The sequence below is a fragment of the Colletotrichum gloeosporioides genome (genome assembly GCF_011800055.1).
Source record: "Colletotrichum gloeosporioides strain Lc1 chromosome Unknown consensus_17, whole genome shotgun sequence".
NCBI lineage: Eukaryota > Fungi > Ascomycota > Sordariomycetes > Glomerellales > Glomerellaceae > Colletotrichum > Colletotrichum gloeosporioides.
The window spans coordinates 2,317,913-2,340,205 of NW_025544662.1; the positions used below are offsets into that span (position 1 = coordinate 2,317,913).

The 22,293-nt window shown below is 58.0% G+C and overlaps 6 protein-coding genes across 6 annotated transcripts; 3 read left to right on the top strand and 3 right to left on the bottom strand.

Moving 5' to 3' along the window:
• Positions 1–406: 406 nt before the first annotated feature.
• GCG54_00011532 (Serine--tRNA ligase cytoplasmic) lies at positions 407–2,111 on the top strand (the record flags this gene model as incomplete). The annotated part of the gene is made up of 5 exons (XM_045411434.1): positions 407–598; positions 656–1,089; positions 1,152–1,439; positions 1,504–1,680; positions 1,745–2,111. Coding segments are annotated over 5 exons (1,458 nt in total), but the record flags the coding sequence as incomplete, so codon positions are not given.
• A 283-nt stretch (positions 2,112–2,394) lies between these two features.
• On the bottom strand, positions 2,395–6,446 carry GCG54_00011533 (uncharacterized protein; the record flags this gene model as incomplete). The annotated part of the gene is made up of 2 exons (XM_045411435.1): positions 2,395–3,463; positions 3,520–6,446. The coding sequence occupies 2 exons, from the start codon at positions 6,444–6,446 to the stop codon at positions 2,395–2,397; spliced, it is 3,996 nt and encodes a 1,331-aa protein (XP_045268493.1).
• Positions 6,447–7,216: 770 nt separating this feature from the next.
• GCG54_00011534 (uncharacterized protein) lies at positions 7,217–8,901 on the bottom strand (the record flags this gene model as incomplete). Its single annotated transcript, XM_045411436.1, has 2 exons — positions 7,217–8,214; positions 8,265–8,901. The coding sequence occupies 2 exons, from the start codon at positions 8,899–8,901 to the stop codon at positions 7,217–7,219; spliced, it is 1,635 nt and encodes a 544-aa protein (XP_045268494.1).
• A 677-nt stretch (positions 8,902–9,578) lies between these two features.
• On the bottom strand, positions 9,579–10,573 carry GCG54_00011535 (PI-PLC X domain-containing protein 1; the record flags this gene model as incomplete). The annotated part of the gene is made up of 3 exons (XM_045411437.1): positions 9,579–9,635; positions 9,727–10,053; positions 10,085–10,573. The coding sequence occupies 3 exons, from the start codon at positions 10,571–10,573 to the stop codon at positions 9,579–9,581; spliced, it is 873 nt and encodes a 290-aa protein (XP_045268495.1).
• A 4,316-nt stretch (positions 10,574–14,889) lies between these two features.
• On the top strand, positions 14,890–15,797 carry GCG54_00011536 (uncharacterized protein; the record flags this gene model as incomplete). The annotated part of the gene is made up of 2 exons (XM_045411438.1): positions 14,890–15,004; positions 15,058–15,797. 2 exons carry the CDS (start codon positions 14,890–14,892, stop codon positions 15,795–15,797), a joined length of 855 nt encoding a protein of 284 aa, XP_045268496.1.
• A 4,115-nt stretch (positions 15,798–19,912) lies between these two features.
• GCG54_00011537 (Inositol-3-phosphate synthase) lies at positions 19,913–21,604 on the top strand (the record flags this gene model as incomplete). The annotated part of the gene is made up of 2 exons (XM_045411439.1): positions 19,913–20,643; positions 20,692–21,604. The coding sequence occupies 2 exons, from the start codon at positions 19,913–19,915 to the stop codon at positions 21,602–21,604; spliced, it is 1,644 nt and encodes a 547-aa protein (XP_045268497.1).
• Between the last annotated feature and the right edge of the window lie 689 nt (positions 21,605–22,293).

The window sequence follows — 22,293 nt, forward strand, 5'->3', positions numbered from 1 at the left end:
CTGAAGGTCAGTTTTGAGTCACAAGCGCGAAAACCGAGCCCCCTTTGCATGTCTCATGCAACCCATTGCGATTGCAATGCAGAAATGGGTGGCAGAAAAGGGGAACGAACGACCTGCCGCTCTTGGAGTTGAGTAACACCTGCCATGACTGTGCAGAGGAGAGGCTGCTGATGGTGTGAGACCCTTGCCTTTGACCGCCCAGCCCCGCCCCCGCCAAATGACCCCACCACAGCAACGACAATTTACCTACGACCACCACGAATCTGCCCAACTTTCTTGAGTCACCACGCCGAAGCCACTGCCACTCCGTCGCGCCGTCCCAAGGAAATAGTAAGTACGCCTCAAGCCAAGTGGATTCATACTGTAGACGGAGCGCGGTATTAATCGTCCAATTTCTGTGGCAGCCCCCTCCGATTTCCCCTCGCAACCCCACCGAAGACCAGACACCATGCTCGACCTCCAAGATTTCATCAAGGAGCGCGGCGGCGACCCGGAGAAGATCCGCGAGTCCCAGCGCCGTCGTCATGCCCCGATCGAGGCCGTCGACGAGGTCATTGCCCTGTGGGAAGGTACGAGCCCCCCATTCACACCCTATCGCGTGCGCGCGCAATCACGAAAACACTTCAAGAGCACGAATGGGAAAGGCTGACTCTAGGCGCCCATCGAAACAGACCACCGCAAGACTCAGTACGCCGCCACCCAGATCGGCAGCGACATCAATGCGACGCAAAAGGAGATTGGCATGAAGAAGAAGAACAAGGAGAACGCCGACGACCTGCTCAAGAAGAAGGAGGACCTGCAGAAGCAGAAGAAGGAAAAGGAGGACGAGGCCGTAGCGAAGCTCAAGGTGCTCAACGCCAAGGCGAAGAGCATCGGCAACTACGTCCACGAGTCCGTCCCCGTCAGCGACAACGAGGACAACAACGTCACCGAGCGCGAGTGGAGGCCCGAGGCCGGACTGGGCGCCAAGACGGAGGAGACCCTTTCCCACCACCAGGTCGTCACGCGTCTGGCCGGTTATGACTCGGAGAGGGCCGTCAAGCTTGTCGGACACAGAGGTTACTGCTTGACTGGCTACGGTCTGTTGCTGTACGTGGAAGAGAGACACCGGAGAAGTGACCTGCCGGGGCATGGGCTGACAATTGGAACAGGAACCAGGCTCTGATCCAGTACGGTATCGCATTCCTCTTCAACAGGGGCTACACGCCCAACCAGCCCCCCTTCATGATGAAGCGCGAGGAGATGGCTAAGACTGCCCAGCTGGAGCAGTTCGACGAAGAGCTGTACAAGGTCACCGGTGACGGCGAGGAGAAGTACCTCATCGCCACCTCCGAGCAGCCCCTCTCCGCCCTGCACAGCGAGGAGTGGATTCAGGCCAGCCAGCTGCCCATCAAGTACGCCGGTTACAGCACGTGCTTCCGCAAGGAAGCCGGCAAGCAGTATGTTTTACATTCAGGGATTGCGTATATGGCGAGAAAGAATTTCGGCTGACGCGACTCACAGCGGCAAGGAGGCCTGGGGCCTGTTCCGCATCCACCAGTTTGAGAAGATTGAGCAGTTCGTCTTCTGCAAGCCCGAGGACAGCTGGAAGCACTTTGACGAGATGATTGCCAACTCCGAGGAATTCTACAAGTCCCTCGGCCTGCCCTACCGCGTCGTCTCCATCGTCTCTGGCGCCCTGTAAGTCACTACCCCCCTCACACACGCATTTCCACCCAATCCAGCATGCTCATGGGACAAACAGGAACAACGCCGCCGCCAAGAAGTACGACCTCGAGGCCTGGTTCCCCTTCCAGCAGGAGTACAAGGAGCTCGTCTCCTGCTCCAACTGCACCGACTACCAGACCCGCGAGCTCGAGGTCCGCTACGGCGTCAAGAAGGCCAAGGAGGCCCCCGGCGGCGGACGCAAGGAGTACGTCCACGCCCTCAACGCCACGCTCTGCGCCACCGAGCGCACGCTCTGCTGCATCATGGAGAACTACCAGACCCCCGACGGCTTCAAGGTCCCCGAGGTGCTGCGCAAGTACATCCCCGGCGAGCCCGAGTTCTTGCCGTACGTGGCGGAGTTGCCCAAGGAGATCACCGTCGTCGCTGGCCAGAAGAAGAAATAGACGATCATGAGTTTTGGAGTGGTGCGAGGAGGGGCGAGATGAGACGGGCAGTAGGAATCAAGTGTCAAGAGGAGCATTTGAATGTTCACAGTGAAGCATGCATGTTTGTGACCAATCATTCAAAAGATGCAATAAACTTCGATCAATCCCATCCCCCTACCCCAGTCCAAACGCCAGCAATGATGATTACCCAACCTCAGAACTCCCAAAGTCCATAACACCCTTCCGTGTTCATTTCATCAAGACGTGTCAATTTTTGCCATTACCCAAATCCCACGCATCCTCACTCAAACTTTCCACCCCCGAACAAGCCGCCAACAGCCTTGACTCTCTGCTCCGCGCCCTTCCACTTCCTCGCCTCCCTCCTCTTCTCGTTCTCCAGCACCGCAGCGCGGCGCTCCGTCTCGCGCGCGAGCGCGCTGACGCCGGACCTCTTGCTCGCGTTCTTCTTGATTTTGCCGTCGTCGCCGAAGCCGCTCGTGCCGCCGCCGGACGCGGAGAAGGGCACGCCCCCCGAGGCGGAGGAGCTCGACTTGAAGGATGAGTTGGTCGTCGCGCGGCGGAGCAGCGCGGGGACCTTGAAGCTGCCGGAGCCGCCGCCGATGGAGGAGGCGGAGGGCATGGCGAAGGCGAGCTTGGAGGAGGTGGTGGACATTGTGGAGGAGGACTGGCGCTTGAGGGAGATGCGGTCGACGACGGCGGCGCGGGTGAGGTTGTGGCTGCGGCGGGGGTTAGCCGTCGCGGGGATGCCGTCGTCGTTTTCCTTGTTGCTTCGCGAGGTGCCGGGGCGCTCGTCGTCGTCGCTGTCTGAGGCCGGGTCGGTGGCGGGGATGACTTCCGCGTTGAGGTCCTCCAGCAGGCTCGACACGGACTCGCGGATCTCGCCAATGTTGGATGGCTTCTTGCCGTCCTTTGTCCTGCGCATGTTCGCGGGCGGCCTGTTTGCCACAGGGGCGCCGCCGAGCGGCTGTCGCGTGGTGGTGGGCTGGCTATCCGGGACGGTGGTCTGGTCTTGTTGCGTCTGGGACTGCGAGTCGTTGTCTTCCGTCTGCATCGGCTCCGCGGGGGCGAAGTCGAGAAAGTCCATCTCGTCGTCGGAGCCGCGGTCCTCGATGGTGCGGAGGAAGGCTTGGTTGCCGGGCTTCTCTGCAATCTTCTTGATGCGCTCGTCGGCGAAGAGGGCCTGCTGCATCTTTTGGAACTGGCGGCGCTTCATGCGGCGGCGGGCCTCGCCGCCGTCGTCCGAGTCTGAAAGGTCGTAGTCCGCGCCGCGTTTGCGGCGGAGCATGCCGGTCGTGATGTCGTGGAAGAGCTTGTCCACCATCTTTTCGTCCGTGGCACGCTCACGTTCCCTGGAGGTGTGTTAGTTGGAGCAAATTTCTGGGAAGCTGGGATGGGTATGTCTTACGCATGGAGGGCGGCGAGTTTGCGCTCGTCGTCGGCGTTCATGTTGCTCTGGTCGTCAATCATCTCCTTGACGGAGGCGGCGTCGGAGTCGTCATCGCTGTCTTCGCCATCCGCACCGCCGAGACCAGCGTACTCGTCCTCGGATTCGTCGGCCTGCTCCTCGACCATCTCCTTCGCCTTGCTCTTCTTACGGTTGTACTCTTGAGCCTTCTTGAGCTTCTCCTGCTTCTTGACGGCGTCCTTCATGATACCGAAGGCGGACGTGTTGAAGCCGAACTCGTCGACGTCGGGGGTCGGGGCTCGTTGGGTCTCCTCTTCCTCGTCTTCGACAGGAGCAGCGGCGACGTCAATCTTGCGACGGAGTCTGCCCCTGCGGACGAGAGGAGACTCGAGGACAGCATCGGGCTCTGCGTCGCCGTCCAGCATCACGGTCTCGACGGTGGACGCGGGTGGTTCGACGAAGCGAGACCTCAGGGGCGTGTAGTCTTGCAGGCCAGCATCCTGGGTCGCTTCTATGGAGATCTGGGTTGACGGCTCCTCGTCGCGAAGCAGGCTGTCGAAACCGTGCACCTGAGACTGGCTGAAGTGGAGGTGGACGCCTTCCGCAGACTCGGGTTGCGTCTCGGCTCGTTGGGTGTCGCCGCCCTGGCTATCCAGAATCATGCTGTCTGGCTGGGTGTTGCTGATGAGGTTTGAGTCTGGAAGGCTATCAAAGTCTGGCATAGGTGACTGCGAGGGAATGGTTCCGAGAGCTGTCTGGCTGTCGTCCATAGTGCCAGCGAAGATCTGGGTCAGGCCGAGGCCGGCGGCTCCAGTGACGGGAAGTCCGGGAATGAACGTCTTCTTTGCAGATCGCAGGACGGAAGTAGGCACTGCGGGCGACTTGGTGTTGGGCGCCACAGGGGACCGTTGGGTGGCCGTCTTGGGTCTAGGTGTAGCCTGCACCGTCTCATTGTCATCCTCATCGTCAGAAACGACCCGAGTCTTTTTGGACCGGCGAACATTCTTAGTAGGCAGGTCCAAGTCATCCTCAGAGTCATCAAGGTCGACCTGCTCGGTGACGTCGGCCTCAGCATCCGAGTGCTCAGATCCGCTGTCACCAGCTTCGTTGTCGACCAAAGCATTGCCCCCTTCCTCATCAGCAACACCCTCCTCCTCGTCTTCGGAACCAGAGAGCTCGATGTCGGCCTCGTTATCGACCTCCTCCTCGGAGCCCTCATACTCTTCGTCGTCACTATCGTCGAAGGGATCGAGCTCGCCATTCTTCCTCTTTTCTCTCTTCTCTTCCTTGGCTGCCTCTCTCTCTCGCGCCATAATCTCCTCAGCCTCCCTTCTGGCTCTGGAGACAATGTCCTCGACTTCTTGCATCTCGCGCTCACGCTCCTCTGCCGTCTGCACAGTGATGCCTCTGGCCTTGAGATCCTGCAGGCGCCTCTCACGCTCCAGCTTGGCTTGCTCACGAGCGCGCTGCTGGAGGTTGAAGTGCATCTCGGCGGCGGTGATGCCCTTCTTCTCGGCACGACTCTTCCTCGCTCTTTCGGGAGAGCCAACTTGAGCGAGACGACGCAGAGCGTGTAGTGAGCTGGCTTCTCTGGACTTCTTCTCCGGAATACTGTCGAAAACGGCGTCGAGCTTGCCCTTCTTCACGCCGGTGATCTCCAGATCGTCGTCCAAGTCAATTGCAGCATTATGGGCTGCAATAGGGGGAAGCTTGATGCGAACTTGACGTTTAGGCTTAACCTCCTTGGCCGCAGACTTCTTGGGGCTTGGAGAGGCCACAGCCTTGCCCTTGCCCTTGTCAAGCTTCTTCGAGGCTTCAAACACGTCGTCGAGCGAGGGCAATTCCTGCTTATCGCCAGGGGTAACCTCAGGCTGGACCACCGTAGTAGCCTCCTTGGTCGGCGAAGGCGCCTTGGCAACAGGGGGTGAGCTAGGTGGCGTCTCAGTATCCTTCATCTCAGCGTCGGTCTGATGCGCGGAGACGGGCGTTGTCGGCCTGCTTGAGCTAGTCGTCTTGGGGTCGGCCTTGGCTTCCGCGGTCCTGAAGTTGAATCGTTCCAAAAAGTCCGCCTTGGTGAACTTCTTCCGTGTCTTCGCCTCGTGGGCAAGCTGCATGTTACGGGCCATGCGCTGCGTCTCACGGTTCATTTCCTCAATGGCCTTCTTGCCGGCCTTTCTGGCTGGTCGTGCCGCCTGGCTGAGTGTCCTGCCGCCTTCATCGTCGGTGATGTCAGAGACGTTGTCTTCGTCGTCAAAGAGATTGGCATTCATGGCCTTCTGGCGTTCGATCCGCTCGGCCTTCTTCTTCTCCTCCTCGGCTTCGCGGGCCAATCTCTCAGCTCGCTTGCGCTCGACGAGGGCTTGAAATCTGGAGCTCTTCAGAGCAGGAAGCGACGCGTCGGAGTCGGAGTCGTTGGCTGCTGTATCGTTTGCGGGTTTGCTTGGGGTCTGTTTTTCGGGAGACACGAAGAGACCCGGCGTAGGAGAACGCGCCGGGCTTTGAGCCTTTGGCGTGGATTCTCTCTCCGACCTTCTCTGTAGCCGGCGAGGGGCAACCGGGGTGTCGTCTTCGTCTTCGGCCTCTCCCATGACTGTGTCGTCCTCCTTGTCGTCGTTGGCCTCGTCCGCTGCTTGGAGTCGCTTCTGGATGCGGTCGAGAAAGCTTTCGGGCTCTTCTGAGTCTGATCTCTCACCGCCGGCCATCTGGGCCGCGAGGCGGCCTCTAGGTCGTCTGACGACCTCTTCTTCTGAGTCGCTGTTCATCTGTGTGGTCTTTGGGGGAGTCTTGCTCTTGCGGCTGGTGGTCTGGGGCTCGTCGTCTTCGGAGTCGGTGTTAATGGCGGCCAGACGGGCGGCGATCCGCGCCTGGAGCGACTCTGGGGCCGGGCTCGCGCTGGGTGAGCGCGCCGCGGGCTGTTCTGAAGCCATTGCGGGTTGTGATTAAGGTGGAATGTAGGGTTATGGGTATCAAAACATGGAAAGAATGAGGCAAAGGTTGGCTAATGTGCTTTTGAAAAGGTACCGATATCCGAGTCAAAGACGAGTGTTGTGGTAGTGTTGTGTGGTGGGTGGTGGAGCAGGCCGTCAATTAAGACGGAAGAGCTCTTAGACGCGTCGGTGGGACGCGCGACGTGTTGGTGTCGATTGGGGGACGGGAGCTTATCGCGAGCGCGGCGCCACTAAACACGCCGATAAGGAGTGCTGTGGTGAGAGGAGACCCACTTTGGAGCTCTTATCGGCCGGGCTCGAGCTCCAGCACATATGACGACACTTACACACGGCATTGATCAGGATCTGAAGGGACGTTGAAGTAACTTTTGCTTAAAATATTTATATAATATTGTCATAAACAGCGGTTTTCAAGTTTTGGTTATAAAGCTTTGAGGAGAAGTCATTAATACCATGTGGAGGGGAAAGCGAAAACAGGAAGGTGTCTAAAACCTCAGCTCGACCGACTCATGAGCAACCACGGGATTGCACTTCACCCGCACAGCTCGTGGGTTCGAGTTTAGGTGGCTCTACATATCTCCAGTGGCCCCCCATTGTATTTCCCTTTTTTTTTTTTTTTTTGGCTTTCAATTCCTCGGACCTGTGAGTTGAGGAATGGCACACGACTGACTGTATGCATAACTACGGTCTGGATATGAAGCTGGCCAAATGTTTTGGCTAATTTATGTAGGTCTCTCTAATTTCCCTATTCACGCTCTACCTTCTTTGAACCCTCCCATGAACTTGTTTTCCTGCCGTCTCAGTCTATCCAATCTCACAGCCAAGTTTTCTAACGACCATGCTCTTCCCTCGTCATTGTACCCGAGATCCAAGACATAGTAGGCCAGCAAGATGACGACAATCAAAGGAATAGATGTCACAAAGTACACCCAAAACAGCTGGTCTCCCGGCTTATATGGCGACTCCATCCCAAACAGCGACGTTGTGAACGCCAGCGGTATGAACACCAGCCCGAGCAGCGTGATTGCCTTGACCCGCTTGGCCTCGCTGATGCTGCGTTGCTGCTCCTTGTACGCCTGCCGGTTGCCCGTGATGCTCGCCAGCCCGGTCACCGCGGCGTTCAGCGTCTCGGTGCGGTGCCGCAGTTCCCGGAACCGGAGGTACAGGAACTGGAAATCGGCAGTGCAGTCCTGCCACGCGATGCTCGCCGCCGACACCGCACCGCGGGGCGGCGACGGCGATACCGGTACTACCGGTGCCCCTGCCGGGTGCGACAGCGGGATGCCGAGCTGCAGCATAATGCCCTCCAGGTCCTCGAGGTACTCCCCGGTCCGCCGCTCCCAGCCCTGCATGTCGCTCCACAGCGCCTCGACCTTCTCCATGGGCATGCGTGCGAGGTCCTGCTTGCGGGTGAGCCCGCGCTGGACGGCGGAGAGAGTGGCGCGCAGGTGCTCCGTCTGCTTGAGGAAGTGGGAGGCGACGATCTTCTTGACGAAGACGGCGACGGACTCGGGCTCCGCGATGTCGACGAGGCGCGAGTGCGTCTCGAGGTAGAAGGAGAGGTCCTCGAGCATGGAAATGCGCGGCGGGCCGCGGTAGAAGCCTTCCCGGGCGACGCGGATCTGTTCTTCTTCTGGGACGAAGTCGAGGTAGCCGCCCTGGTAGGGCCAGGTCTTGACGTCGTGCTCGACGCTGTATTGGTCGCCTGTTCTGACGCTTTTGACGGGAGGGTCGCAGAGGACGAGGCCTGGTGTTTGTTAGCGGGGTTGCATGAGTACGTTGATATGCAGATCTTACAGTCCCAGCCGCCGCCTTCGGTCCTCCAAGACCAAACGCCGCACTTTCTCCGTACAACACCAACGTCTAGGTAATTATCAATCTCATCAGGAGAATTGTCCCATCTGAAATCTCTGGAAACACCAATATGTCTTCCTGTTGCCGCGCAAACCCATCGAAAGCTCGTCGGTTTCCTGTCAAAGGTCACAACTTCATAGTATTTCATCTCCAGGTGTCCCCGACTCTGGATGACAGACGGCAACTGCACGCCATCGCTCTCGCCCATCCAGTTCAAGTTGTGCACGACAACACGCTCGTGCTCCACGAAGAAGGAAGGATGGAGCGAGAAGTGGTTTCCCAGAACGCTCGCAAAGCCGGGGCCAAGCCCCTCGACGATGTAGACGTTCTGGCGGCCGCGCTGCGACGCCGTGTTGAGGAAGTGCGCCTCGAGCAGGGCCGGCTCGTCGAACTCTGCTTTCCTTGTGAACCTGCCGTTGTGGAGGCTCAGCTTGACGACTTTGACGTTGTTGTCGGTGAAGGCGATGCGCTGGGTGGTAGCCTTGGGGTCGCGCTGCTTGAGCCGCGGGTCTGAGAAGGAGAGCGACCTGACGAAGTCGAGGTAGGCACCGTCAGCTAGCCATGTTCCGTCTCTCTCCATGGCGGTGGAAGCAGATGCTCATTCCAGGAAGAAGATTTGCGTATGGACGGTAACAATGAGGGGAACGAATTCAATCAGGTCGTATAAGTCGGGACTCAAACGAGCCGGCACTCATGAAGTTAAGCCATGGCTTGGTATTTATCTCATGAATCAAAGACACGCGACAAGGTGATTTCAGATCGGGGAGTGGCAGATGCAAATGTGAAAATTGACAGCAGCAGCCAGAAATCAGGCTGAGAAAAGTGGTATCGAGTGACCGGTGGCCGAAAATGGATGAGAACGGTAGCTCGCCAGCCCCTTGGCCATCGCCCGAAGCTCCTTGCCCGAATCGGGACACCGAGCGTGGCTTCGCTCTCACCTCCAAAAAGCCACTCGGATGCGACCCCTCCTTCTCTCTCCCTCTTCTCTCCCCTCACAACTCGCCCTGCGCGAACGTGATCTCGTTCGCCTCGCCAGAGCGAACGCCCTTTCCACGCGCGATTTAGTTGCCGGAAACACGAAGCCTCTGCGGCGCGGTTTGCAGCAAACACACTCGCCCTGTCGCCCCGTTTCCCAAGCCAGCTGACGGGTGCCTGCTTCACTTCCCCGGGGGCCTGGCTGCTATTTTTGCGACATCCTGCTCCAACTGCCGCTGGCGCGAGTTGGCTGCATTCCATGCATGGAAGGTCGGATTTCTTCTAGGCGTTATACGTAGTCTGCGCCTTCACCGCGTCGCCGACATTGATCCAGTCAAGCTTATTTCAGCCCCAGTCAGCAACGGCAATTTCGATGATCCGACAATGGCTGCCATCCAACTCGGTGTCCAAGAGAGGATGTCCAACTTACCAGAATCACATTCGGTGTCTTCCCCCACATGCCTCTGCAGAGGTTGACCTGCTTGTCGATCGAGTCAAACGAGTTCGTCTTTCCCGCGTTGGCCAGGTCCGGGATCTTGACGCCAAAGATGTCAATATTTAAGACGTGGTTGACGAGGTACATGCGCCCGTTCGGGTCGACGCCCTCTGGCCGGTCAATGTTGCACCGCGGGAAGTTCGAGTCCGTCTCGCCGTACGGCGTCTCCCAGAAGTACTGGAACTCGTCGAGGATGTAGTTCACCTTGCTCGTGTCGGCGTGGTAGTCTGCTCCCGTCAGCTTCTCAGTCTCCCACTTATCCTAGAATCAGGTCTGCGGTACCCATGAAGACAATCAACCTCGTCCCGTCGTCAATGAGCTTCTGAAGCGTGGGCCACTCGGCCACCTTCCCCTCCGGCCGGAGCACATATTTATCGAGGCCTGTACTCTTGAAGACGTCGTCAAACTGTTGCACGGGGATCGCGTCGATGTTGGTTAAAAGCAGGGTCACGACCTCGTTTGGGTGGGCGTTCATCCACTTGGTGACTGAGGTCAAGTAATCAGACAACGACCCGGCGTCCAGAATGAGGCAATCCGTGTGGCACATCTGAATGCCGCCATCCTTATTCTGCGTCTGGGCTTGGAGGAAACGAACGCCCAGGTCGAGCTGTGCCGTAGGCGAAACCAGCTGGTTGTCTGCAGGCCCGATGCCTACAAAGGGGCTGTTGTGAGAACCGACAAAGGTCACCTCCGAGTACTTCTTTCCGCAGAGAGCATCGTTGCCGTTGCAGGCGGCGGCGGCAAGACCCGCAACAACGGGCAAGAAAAGAGCGGCGCGCATGGCGGTAGTGATATTAGTATTAGAGCAAGAAAGGGTACAGACACGACGTGAGGCATTTCGACACGACAGAACCGGAAGCTATATAAACATAGATCTAGTTCGTATGTAAACACCGACAGCCCAGCTGAATGGGGGTTTGGCGATAGCTTAAAGTGACATCTCGGACGAGCTGGCGAATCAGACGTCCAAACAGGGCAGTGTCAGCGCCTTCGCGGGGATGTTGGTGGCCACTCGGCCGGGCCATGAGAAGAATCTGGCTGGTCGAGGGCTGGAGTGATCCTTCTGGATGTAACTGCTCGACATGTGAGCGATGGCACCCAAGACCGTTGTATCTGTGGTCTGGGTGCCGTTGAAGTGACGGCTCGTGGCCCTGTGATTGGGTCACGGCATATCCCCGAGCTTCTTGATCGGTTGGGACCAGACGGAGAGTTGCACTGGTTGCGGACATGAGATGCCTGTCCAAACGGGTGTCTTTGCCACATCTATCGAGTTGCTCAAGATGTGAGATGCAGAGCCACTTGGTCGCGCATGTAGGAAGGAATCAGCGGGAATGGGCGAGGAGGCCTCTGGGATGCAAAGGAGCAGACTTGGGGTTATCCGAGGACGTGTTGCTCTCAGCAGGCCGTTGAAGGGGTGCATAAATGGCCATCATCCCCTGGCCCTCCTAATCGCCTTCTTGTTGGTTATTGTAGGCTCGGATTTTGGGTCGAAGAACGGCAGCATGAGTTTACTATGGACGCCACACTTATGCTTGTTTGAAGACGATGGACCCCGCGGTGCTGTGTTGGCCGCCACCACCGGCAAGTGAAACGGGAGAGTCGACGAATGACGGTGTCGAAGACGTCCACGCGCGGTGGCGGTCATCAGGTCCAAGGCCGCTGAAGGGTCTCAAAGCAGGTCCCGAGGTGCGCTAACGTGGCTAGTCGCAGGGCCGCTCAGGGGACGAAAACAAGGTGTGGCAGGGGAGGGAGGCGCTGCGGGGTCTTATTGGCCTCGTGCCTGGGGGTTAGTGTTGCTTGATTGCCCCGCCTGCAGCTGCAGTTGTGCAGGACGATCCATTTGCTTCCTCCTGCCCTCTCTGGCAATCACCATTTTCCCTCCCCCTCAACATCAGAGCATCACGGACACGTTGGAGTGTAACCTCACCGTCGTGAGCACGACAGACTAGATGCACATGTCTCGACTCTTATCAAGTTGCAGTCCAACCTTGAGCAACGAAGCACACAGCAGACACCAGCGCAGCACAACCAAGGCCTAGTCCCAGCTGAATGGTAGTCACCCGTGCTTCAGACGCTTCCTGTCACCCGTCATACTCAACGCCAGAAGTCAGTTCCCGCAACCACTTCGCGGCTGGCTTTGACATTGACAGGAACTCTGTCCTGGGCGACAAGAGTCAAGACATCTGTCTGGCATTTATTGGGCTGCACCTTCTCTCTCAGCTTGCGTCCCAAGTTACGAACGCACGCACCAATAATGCCGTTGACATATAGCCCTTTAACACAGGGACGTCTGGGCCAGCAGCGCAATGCTGAATGACAATTATCGCGCCTAATGACAATCTTAACGGGAGATCATACGAAAGACCAAGCGCACGCGCGCTGTACGTCAGATGCTCGTCGCAAAAGCAAAACGTCTTCAAGTGTATGCTCGTCATTTGGTGACCACGTTGAGGTCCTATCCGTCTCATTCTCGCAAAGGGGAGAGAGGCGCAGCATCAGCTTGGGTCGTCGCCTTCGGACGAAGCAAGATGCTGCAACCTTACGAGCTAAACCTCGGATTCTCCTCGTACTCCGTACGAGGAACAAGACAACAGCTGAATCTGCACTATCATCTCATTTCTCATGAGAGAGAAAGATCCACCGCGAGAGGCAATCTAGAGGACGGCATCTTTAGTGTCTCTAAACTGTCGCGCTACTGCCGTGCAACGGCAATGTGCGAGCCTGATCTCGACTTGTGCCGTTTGAGCCTATGTTCCACGCCGCAGGGGCAGATACCTTGTGCCCATCTACCGCGCTGGATCAAGGTTATTCGATCCACGTGCGACATTTCGAACCTCTAGGTCCAAATGGCTTGCGTCGAAATCTTCTAGCGCGCATCACCCTTCGAGTCACGCACTGGCCAGGCTCGTCGTCGAGGCCAGGAACAGATGGCAAAGCCCAATCCGAGGCTGCCGTTGACGACGGTGTCGGATGGTCACTCGTTCTCGCATTAACGCGGCGCTTCTATTATGCCGTAAAACTGTTCAGCCTCGCACAGAGATGGCCCGGCTCATACCACCGAGACCGAGGCGGGCTGGTTATGTCATCGAGAAGGAGCTGGTTGCGCTGCGGGGCGTGAAGCCGTTGACGACGCAGTACGACGACGACGACATGCGGATTATGACAATTCATGAGACAACAAGCTCAGAGACGCTACGACCAGGCGGGTTGCGAGGGGTCGCCAAACTAAACAACTCAGAATGCGACCCCATCGAGGGTGCAGATTTTTTCACCTGTGTGTCGGAGGGCAGCAATGCAGGCCTGCACAGCCCTCAGAGCAAGCATGGACGACGATCGACGTCAGCCGGATTTGGTTATGCTTGCTTCCAACCGCGTGGGATGCCCGGCAGATCTGCCCCCTCCACCTCCCTCAATCCGCGCCCTCCATCTCCACCTCACCTCAGGTCGCGGGTTTCTTCGTCGGCTAAACCGTGAGGTCAGGGAAAGCCGCAAGAGCGTGAGGGCAGGCACTGGCAAGGTAGAAAGGAGGGAAACAACCGTGCGCGTGCTGACGAAACATGGAATTCCTCTGACATCCGAGTTCGTTGTAGAGAGTTTCTGCCAAGCACTGTCAACTGCTGGCCCAAGGCTTGTCACAACCCGAGTCGAGACGGCATGCGATTGCCGAGCTTTCATCCCGCCTTGCTGTTCCTGCCAAGTCATGTCAGCGGCCGGCTGGCAATGTCACCGTCATTGGCGCCTCCGACGATGGGTTCGGAAGTTTTGTGTCTTTGGGTCTTCATCACGAATCCACGAGAGCGAGGATTCATGATGAAGGTCTAACCACAACCCGGCCCCGTATTGCTATGGGGAAGAGAACCACAATTCAAGCCTTTGCCGTTTTCTTTCCGAAAACCGAAACGATGGGCGGAGCCCCCAATAAGCTCGTTGCTCGTTGGGGCTCTCTCGACTTCCACCAGATATCTCCTCGGCCTCTAACGCAGGCCCGGCCGTGGTGAGTCGAACTGTGTCGAGCGAGACGGGGCCTTTACCAAAGGGGGCATGGCGTCGCCGCTCTCCCGTACTCGCGAATGGAGCACCCAGGGGCGACGCCCACTTACCTGACCGGAGCTTCCTGGTCACGAACGGAGACGCTGCTCAAATCCGCGATGTTTTGCCCCGTCTCAACCTCACCAGAAGAAATCAGTCAGCGCAGGCAGCTTGGCCCGAGCTTGCTGGCGCTGGACCAGCAACCTCACACGCCTCACGTTTTAGGATCGACACCATCCTAGCGTCGTTCTCAAATCTTTTCACCTGAAGAGATGGGATTGCCCTTGTTGCTCCCAGGAACGCTCCCGCCGCTAAACCTTGTCCAGCAACCTCGTCACCTCATCGACGCCGAGCCCCAAACCAGCCGTGGAGAAGGCGTTTAGCCTTACTCCTGAGAAGCGTGGAAGCCGTCGTAGCTCCCCCACAACCGTGATTTTCAGAGATCTACCTATCGGAAGCCAGATCGCCAACAGCTCGTCATGCATGAACCTGTCCTGGCCGTCTTTGCCGAGTAAACCAGCCTGCGCGGGACCACTTGCTCACCTCTTCCCAGTGGCGTTTCTCGTCCCTCCTGGTCATCGCTCCTCAGGACCCGCAGGGCCCCTCGAAACGGGCTTCCAAGCCAATCGCATCTTCAGGAACCTCGTCTTCGAGCGAGAACACAGCCCGTGTCGTCCAGTCGTCAGATCAATGCCTCGACTGATCTTTTCGTGAGAGAGCCAGCGGCAACATGCCTCGCACTCACTCGCTGGAAGCGCGGCCATCGAGGAATCCCTGGCCCTTGGGAACTGAGGCCCGTGTTTGCCAAGCCCCATCAACTGTCTTCCAAGACTGTCCAAGACCTGTCATCCAGTCTGTCGAGAACTTGTATAAGAATCACACGCATATCCGGCCAAACCTTCTCGATCTTACTTGTCTCTCATCAGCATCTCATCAACACTTCAGCCTTTTCTCTTCATCTGCCTTTCTTTTCCACAAGAGCCCGGAGCTCCTTGACAGTCTATTACACCAATAATAATCAGCCTCTTATTCAAGACTCAACTTTCACCAATCTTTCCAACCGCCAAGATGAAGTACGCCTCCACCATCCTCCTCGCGGCTTTCGCTGCCACCAACGTCTTTGCCCACGGTGTCATCGACAGCGTTCAGGGTGCAAACGGTGTCAACCTGCCCGGTCTCTCTTGTAAGTCACTTATCCGTTTCCATCTCTGATATCTCAATCTCACGCGAACACAGTGATCGACGGCACTCCTCGTGACTGCGCCTCCCCCCGCTGCGGCTCCGAGGCTGATACCTCCATCATCCGCGACCGCGAGATGGGCACCGCCCGCGCCTCCGCCCTCGGCCGCACCCAGGGCGGCGGCCCCGTCGACGCCGCCACCATGGTTGGTCAGTTCATGAACGGCGCCGCCGGCAACACCACCGCCGTCAAGAAGGCCCGCGAGATCCACGAGGCCAACATGGCCCGCCGCTCCCTCGTCGCCCGCCAGGCCGGCAAGGGCACCAAGACCCCCAAGGGCACCGCCGAGACCGCCGTCAAGGCCGCCACCGGCATGGCCGCCCAGGCCGGCATGCCCACCACCGCCGACGACGGCACCCTCAAGATGACCTTCCACCAGGTCAACCAGGACGGTGCGGGCCCCCTCAAGGCTGATGTTGATGGCACCTCCGGCGGCACCGACCCCTCCGCCTTCAAGACCGCCGAGGTCACCCAGAACGTCCCGGGTATCGGCATCGGCGGCCTGTCCGGCGCCTCCACCATGGACTTCCCCGTCGCCATCAAGATGCCCGCGGGCATGACCTGCGACGCCAACGTCGGCGGCGCCAGCAACGTCTGCGTCGCCCGCCTGCGCAACGCCGCGCTCGCCGGCCCCTTCGGCGGCTCCGTCGCCTTCACCCAGTCCGCCACCGCCCGCAAGCGCGCCGTCGAGTACAACCTCGCTAAGCGCCGCGCCGCCCGCTCTTTCCAGGCCTAAACATGCTGATCTTAGTCTGCATGGGCATCGGGAAACGGTAGTCACCCTAAGGAGCTAGGAACACAAACAACAACAAATTGCCTTCGTTTTTCCGCCGGTCTTCTTTCTTTCTTAAGCGTCATATCTGCGATATGCGCGGGGATGAGGAATAGCCGGCGGGGGGGATACAGCACAAGGAGGATTTGACTTTCTCATTTCTCTCTCTCAAGATTGTATCATTTTCTTTCAAACGTCACTCAGTGATATCCTGTGGATAGTACTCGGGGGGAGACTTCTTTTTCAGATTTTTGTGTATAATCCTTGCCACCCTTACCTTAGAAGTGTTGATGAACAAAATAACGATGCTTGATGGTTCTTGAAAAAACTTGGCTTTTCCTTGGCGAATGCTTGTGACGAGTGATAATATGATTCACTATTGGGATCGCTCTCAGGCATTCCGTTGCCTTACACAGACATCCTGGTAACTGGGAGGACTTGGGAGTTGGGACTTGACTGACGTCTTCTTTGGGAAGAGGGAGGGTTGTAGGTGTGGGGGTAACCCTGGTCTTGGCGTGAAACGTCGAGGCCCGCCGACATGCTACGACTTGGACGGCAGCCGCAGACAAGAGGGGGCACCACCCCTGCCTCTCCCCTCGGGGGTTTTGGTGGGTGGTAATCTGTAGATCCATTCGGGATATTCTTTCTGCGATGTACGACCTCGCGTACGCGGCTGCATCCTCGTTGAGGTTCCAGAAATCTATGCTTACATTTTGGTGGGGCTTGGAAGTATCTAAACCAAGATTATGAGCGAGACGGAGATAAGTGTAAAAGGAGGGTTTGGTGCAAAACGGGAGAAATCTCGGTGTTCCCTCGCCCCAAGATTCCGCGTCATCTGAAGTTCTCCCACATTGGGTCATGAGTGGGAGTCAGAGAGAGTGACGTCTGACGCGATTCCCGGAGATGCTGCGAGTGCNGTGTCATGAGTGGGAGTCAGAGAGAGTGACGTCTGACGCGATTCCCGGAGATGCTGCGAGGGCTGATGGAAGGGTGTGGTGTGGTGTGCGGCGGGTAGCATGGCATTTTGGGAAACACCACAGTGAACGAGTGTATGTGCGGTTTTGAGTTTTGATGGTGTTGGGCTGGAAGTGGTTCGTGGTGGTGTGTAAGGGACGGCAGCAAGATAGAGAGAGAGAGTTTCCGCGGAGATAGGGGTCTAGCAGCACACACGCGCCCGTGTTGCACGTACGCACGGTTTCCGCCTCGTTTTTTTTTGGTTCTTTTTCGTCGTCTCGTGTCTGCGACGACGGATTGGGGCATTGGAGTTGGAGAGCCGGAGATGGCTGTTTGTCAGCGGGATGGCGGCTTGTTTCGATTTGGGGATGTGCGGTGATGGGTGGTGAGGATCGAGTTGAAGGAGTCTTTGGAACTGGGGAATACACTTACAGTGAATCATTACTTGGACAATGGACTTGCTCTCACATCAATGGTCTTTAAAACAGTCTGCAGATGTCACATGTGTCCAAAAGCAAGCCAACGGGTCCTCCCGCACGCCACAAATATCCCAGGAACACCCGACTCAGAAAAAGGGAGGTAAGACAGGCCGGCCAGAAACTCAAGCCGATAAGGAGCGGCTGAGAGGCGGCAGTCGGTGCGGCTCAAAGAAAACCCCCTCGGCGCGTCTGTCGTTCTCCGGACCCAAAGCGGCCGGGCAAGAGGGCCCGACACTCCGATCCGGCGGAGTTGGGGGGGCAGGGAGAGTGCTGGGAGGACCGGAGTTAGACAGGACAGACCGGATGCCAAGTGTTAGCCGGTCTGCGTGCGAAACCTCCGAGCTTGCCGCGGCTTCTTCTCTCTAATCACAATTTCCAGTCTCGTCAGACCATGACCTCGCAGCCTATGCATGATTTACGAGACGGTCGTACAACGGAAGAAGATCATCGAACGTGATAGACTAGCGGTCAGGCACGGGGAAGAGAAGCAAACGCCCTCCCAAGACACTAGATATGTCGCTCTCGCGGATCGACGTAGTGCGAACAAGGGGGGTAAGATGAATACGCGCAAAACGCAGTTGCCTGCAGTCGTTTTCTTACCGTGCAGTGGTGTTCGTCACGGAGATGATTTGTGTGGTTGAAGAAAAGAGTGGGGGGTTGTTTTTTCGTGCTTGCGTTGCATGGTGCGCTGGCCCCCAGGGAGCCATTCGCGAGGGACAGGGGACGAGGTGCAGGAACAGCCTGGCGGAAGAGACAGCCGAGATGGAGGGTGTTATGGGCGGTTTCTTGGGATGCCAAGGAGATGGAAGGGGGCGGTCGGTCTTCGAGGGGGTTATGTACAATGTTTCTGTTTCTTTTTGATCTGTTCCGCTTTCTTGGGATCACGGGGGCATGGGTAACAAGTAGAGCATGTTGAGTGCAGGACAGAGGCGGACAAACATATGCCTCGTCTCAGCCGTCAGGGTGCTCACTCAAGACCACCGCCTGAAAGCGAAGTTCCCGCACGCCCCACATCCAGCCGAAGAACCCGCAATCCACGCCTCCGAGGTCGCCGGGGGACGGAATCCAATCAGGCGGTCCAGTGGGCCGTCGCTCGCCAGCTGCCCTGGGTAAGGTAGCCCCTCCTTCCTATGTCGGCCAGGCGGCCCCCAACGTCCTTCCCCCCCTGCCTTTTGGGGGAGCGAGGAAACGAAATGGCCCCGCCATTCCGCTGTGTCGGTGACACGAGACCAGCTGTCCCCGAGTCGGACTGCGTGGAGAGGAAGGATTTTGTTGGGACAAGTTGTGCTTGCCTCATATCATCCTCATAGCATTCTCAATGCACATCGAAAGTTGTGTAATTAGGACTTGCTGTAAAAAAGGAAAGCATCTGTCCTACTGCAGACACGGGCCCGGGCCTGTCGTGTGAGAGGTTCTCATCTTGGGTGTGGCGTGGCTCGGAGATAAGAACTGTTAGCTTCCACGAACATGTGAAAACCATGCAGTTCATCCCGTCGTCGGATTAATCGCAACCATCAAAAATCCAAAAAGAACAGATCATACACAGAATGATGCTTCCATCTGTGCAACTTCATAGCTTTTTGACACAGCGTCGAGCACGAGATCACATTCATCCCCGTCCTACAGCTCCAATCTGTTCTTTTCTCTGCAATCCCGAAATTGCCACAACTTAAACATCCTTCTGCCGTTGTGTAAGTTGAACTTCCCACGCTGCACTGCCCACCGCCAGGTACGCGTAAACAACAACAATCCACGTTCCTCCATCCCGCTCCAATGCCGTAATTAGAACCACCGTCTCGCATAGAGCCTTTCCCTCGTAATCCCGCAGACGTACACTTATGCCTCCGGTTCATCCATCACCTTCCATCCAAACAACCACCCCGCCAAGCCCGCCCGTCCGCGTTATCTAGAAGCCAAGCACCCCCTCTAGCGGCGCTGCAGAAGAAATAGGGACTCCACATCGTCATCACACCCGGCGCCTCACACCGCTTGACAGCTTGCAGCAGTTTGTCTGTGTGTACCTACCCAGAGCTGCAGGACGTGTAATCGTTAGCTTAGTGTACCTAGCCTACCTTACCTGGCTCACTGCATTATCCCTCCCCCACGCTCCACCTCCTCCATTGTCTCTCCGCCCCCAGTTCCACCGACACCACACGCGCGGCTTTCCTGCACCCAGCCGAGCCCCCGACGTCCCGAAGTGACACTATTTGAACGCCGCTCAGCCCCGTCCACGCCCGCTTCGCAACTTACTTCTCCTCTTCTTCTTCTTCATCCTGAATAACAAGAGTCTCGTAAAGACAGCAGAATTAGGACACCGCAATCTCACAACCGACTTTCGACTAACCAACCCAATCAAACCATCTGATCGCGCTTACGGGTCGCGATCGCCCCCGTCGTCAAGACGTTTTCCAACCTCCTCAACTCGTGGGTGTTTCTCCTTCTTCACGATGTGTTCATGAGCTGACAATACACAGGGTCCATCATCCGTACGCAGGAGCCCGCTGCTCTGCCGCCCCCGGGGGTTCAGCGGACTCGGCCTTTGATCTCTAAAGGCCTGCATCTAACCAAGCCAAACCAACCTATCTGCCTGAACCTTTGAAAACCCAACAACCAAACCCCCAATTCTACCTCGGGCTCTGACAAAACATGGCTCCCCATGCAGAGGTAGACGCGGGCTCCGCGCACGGAGACGGACCCCTTTCCCCCAACGGCAACGGAGCCGCTGCCGGTGGCCACACCCGCGAGCTCTTCACCGTAAACTCCCCCAACGTCGTCTACAACGACACCGAGATCCTGTCAAAGTACACCTACCGCACCACCAAGGTCTCGCAGGACGCCAATGGCAAGTACGTCGCCACCCCGACCGAGACGCTCTACGAGTTCAAGACGGACCGCAAGGTCCCCCGCGTCGGCATGATGCTCGTCGGGTGGGGCGGCAACAACGGCACGACCGTCACCGCCGGCATCCTCGCCAACCGCCGCGGGCTGACCTGGGACACGCGCGAGGGCGCGCGTGCCGCCAACTACTACGGCTCCGTGATCATGGGGTCGACCGTCAAGCTGGGCACGGACGCCGCGACGGCCAAGGACGTCAACATCCCGTTCCATGACCTGCTGCCGATGGTGCACCCGAACGACCTCGCCATCGGCGGGTGGGACATTAGCGGGATGAACCTGGCCGCGGCGATGGACCGCGCGCAGGTGCTGGAGCCGACGCTCAAGGCGCAGGTCAAGAAAGAGATGGGAGAGATGGTCCCGCTGCCGAGCATTTACTACCCCGACTTCATCGCTGCCAACCAGGAGGACCGGGCGGATAATGTGCTGCCCGGGACCAAGGCCTGCATGGCTCATGTTGAGCAGATCCGCAAGGATATCCGGTGAGTGAGCTGGGGGAGTTAGTGAAGGAGACGACTGACATGGCGAAGCAACTTCAAGGAGGCCAACGGCCTTGACAAGATTATTGTGCAGTGGACCGCCAACACCGAGCGCTATGCCGACATCATCCCGGGCGTCAACGACACCGCCGACAACCTGCTCAAGGCCATTGAGGAGGGTCATGAAGAAGTGTCCCCGTCCACCGTCTTTTCCGTCGCCTGCACGCTCGAGGGGGTGCCTTTCATCAACGGCTCCCCGCAAAACACCTTCGTCCCCGGCGCCATCGAGCTGGCCGAGAAGCACGGGGCCTTCATCGGCGGCGACGACTTCAAGTCGGGCCAGACCAAGATGAAGTCGGCGCTGGTCGACTTCCTCATCAACGCGGGCATCAAGCTGACGTCCATCGCGAGCTACAACCACCTCGGCAACAACGACGGCAAGAACCTTAGCTCGCACAAGCAGTTCCGGTCCAAGGAGATCTCCAAGTCCAACGTGGTCGACGACATGGTGGAGGCCAACACGGTGCTGTACAAGGAGGGCGAGCACCCGGACCACACGGTGGTGATCAAGTACATGCCGGCGGTGGGCGACAACAAGCGCGCGCTCGACGAGTACTACGCCGAGATCTTCATGGGCGGGCACCAGACCATCTCGCTCTTCAACGTGTGCGAGGACTCGCTGCTGGCGTCGCCGCTGATCATCGACCTCGTGCTCGTCGCGGAGATGATGACGCGCATCCAGTGGAAGGCCGTCTCGTCGGACGGGGCCGCGACCAAGGACTTCAAGGGCTTCCACAGCGTGCTCAGCATCCTGAGCTACATGCTCAAGGCGCCGATGACGCCGCCCGGCACGCCCGTCGTCAACGCGCTCAGCAAGCAGCGCGCCGCGCTGACCAACATCTTCCGTGCCTGCGTCGGCCTCGAGCCCGAGTCCGAGATGACGCTGGAGCACAAGCTGTTCTAGGTCAGAGGTCGTGAGACTTGCTCGTTGACGGACTACCGTCGAACTCATGTTCCGTTCTTGCCGTGCCCCACGTGGGCTGGTAACCTTGTTTTGCGTCTTTCCACCTTGGAGGTTCCTCGCCGGCCCCAGCCCCTCGCTAGGCACTCATGTTGATGGAGGTATATGTCAGTATGCGCGATAAAAACCAAACCAAATATAGTCACAGTCCCTACCGCAAAACGTCTCACATGTCGTAGAGTTTGCCGTGATCGCGTAGCGTTGGTGCTGGTGAGCTTGCGTATTCGTCCTATATCGACGGAGCCAAAACTCCTGCGCGTCGAGGAGCAGAAACTTTGTTTTGCGAGTATGAACCTGGGCCTGTCCTGTCGACCACATGTTTTGCGCGGCGGCAGGTGTGAGGTGCTGGTCCGCGATACGTCGAAGAAACGATGGTGGACGGCGGCAGGCGCATTGAAACGGATGGGACGAAGGCCAATCAGCATGTTGGGGCCGACCATGGCCCAGACGCACCGTTCGTCATGAAGGCCTTCGACAGGGCAGGGCCTTCTGGCTTTGGTGTTCTGCTCGGGTCGATTAGTGAGGCACGGCAGAGCACGGTAAATCTTGACCCTCGCCTCGTGGTTGCCGTTCGCTCGGTTGTGGTCGCAAATTCTGGAGAAACCTGGAGAAGCGCTGGGGACCCGGTCGAT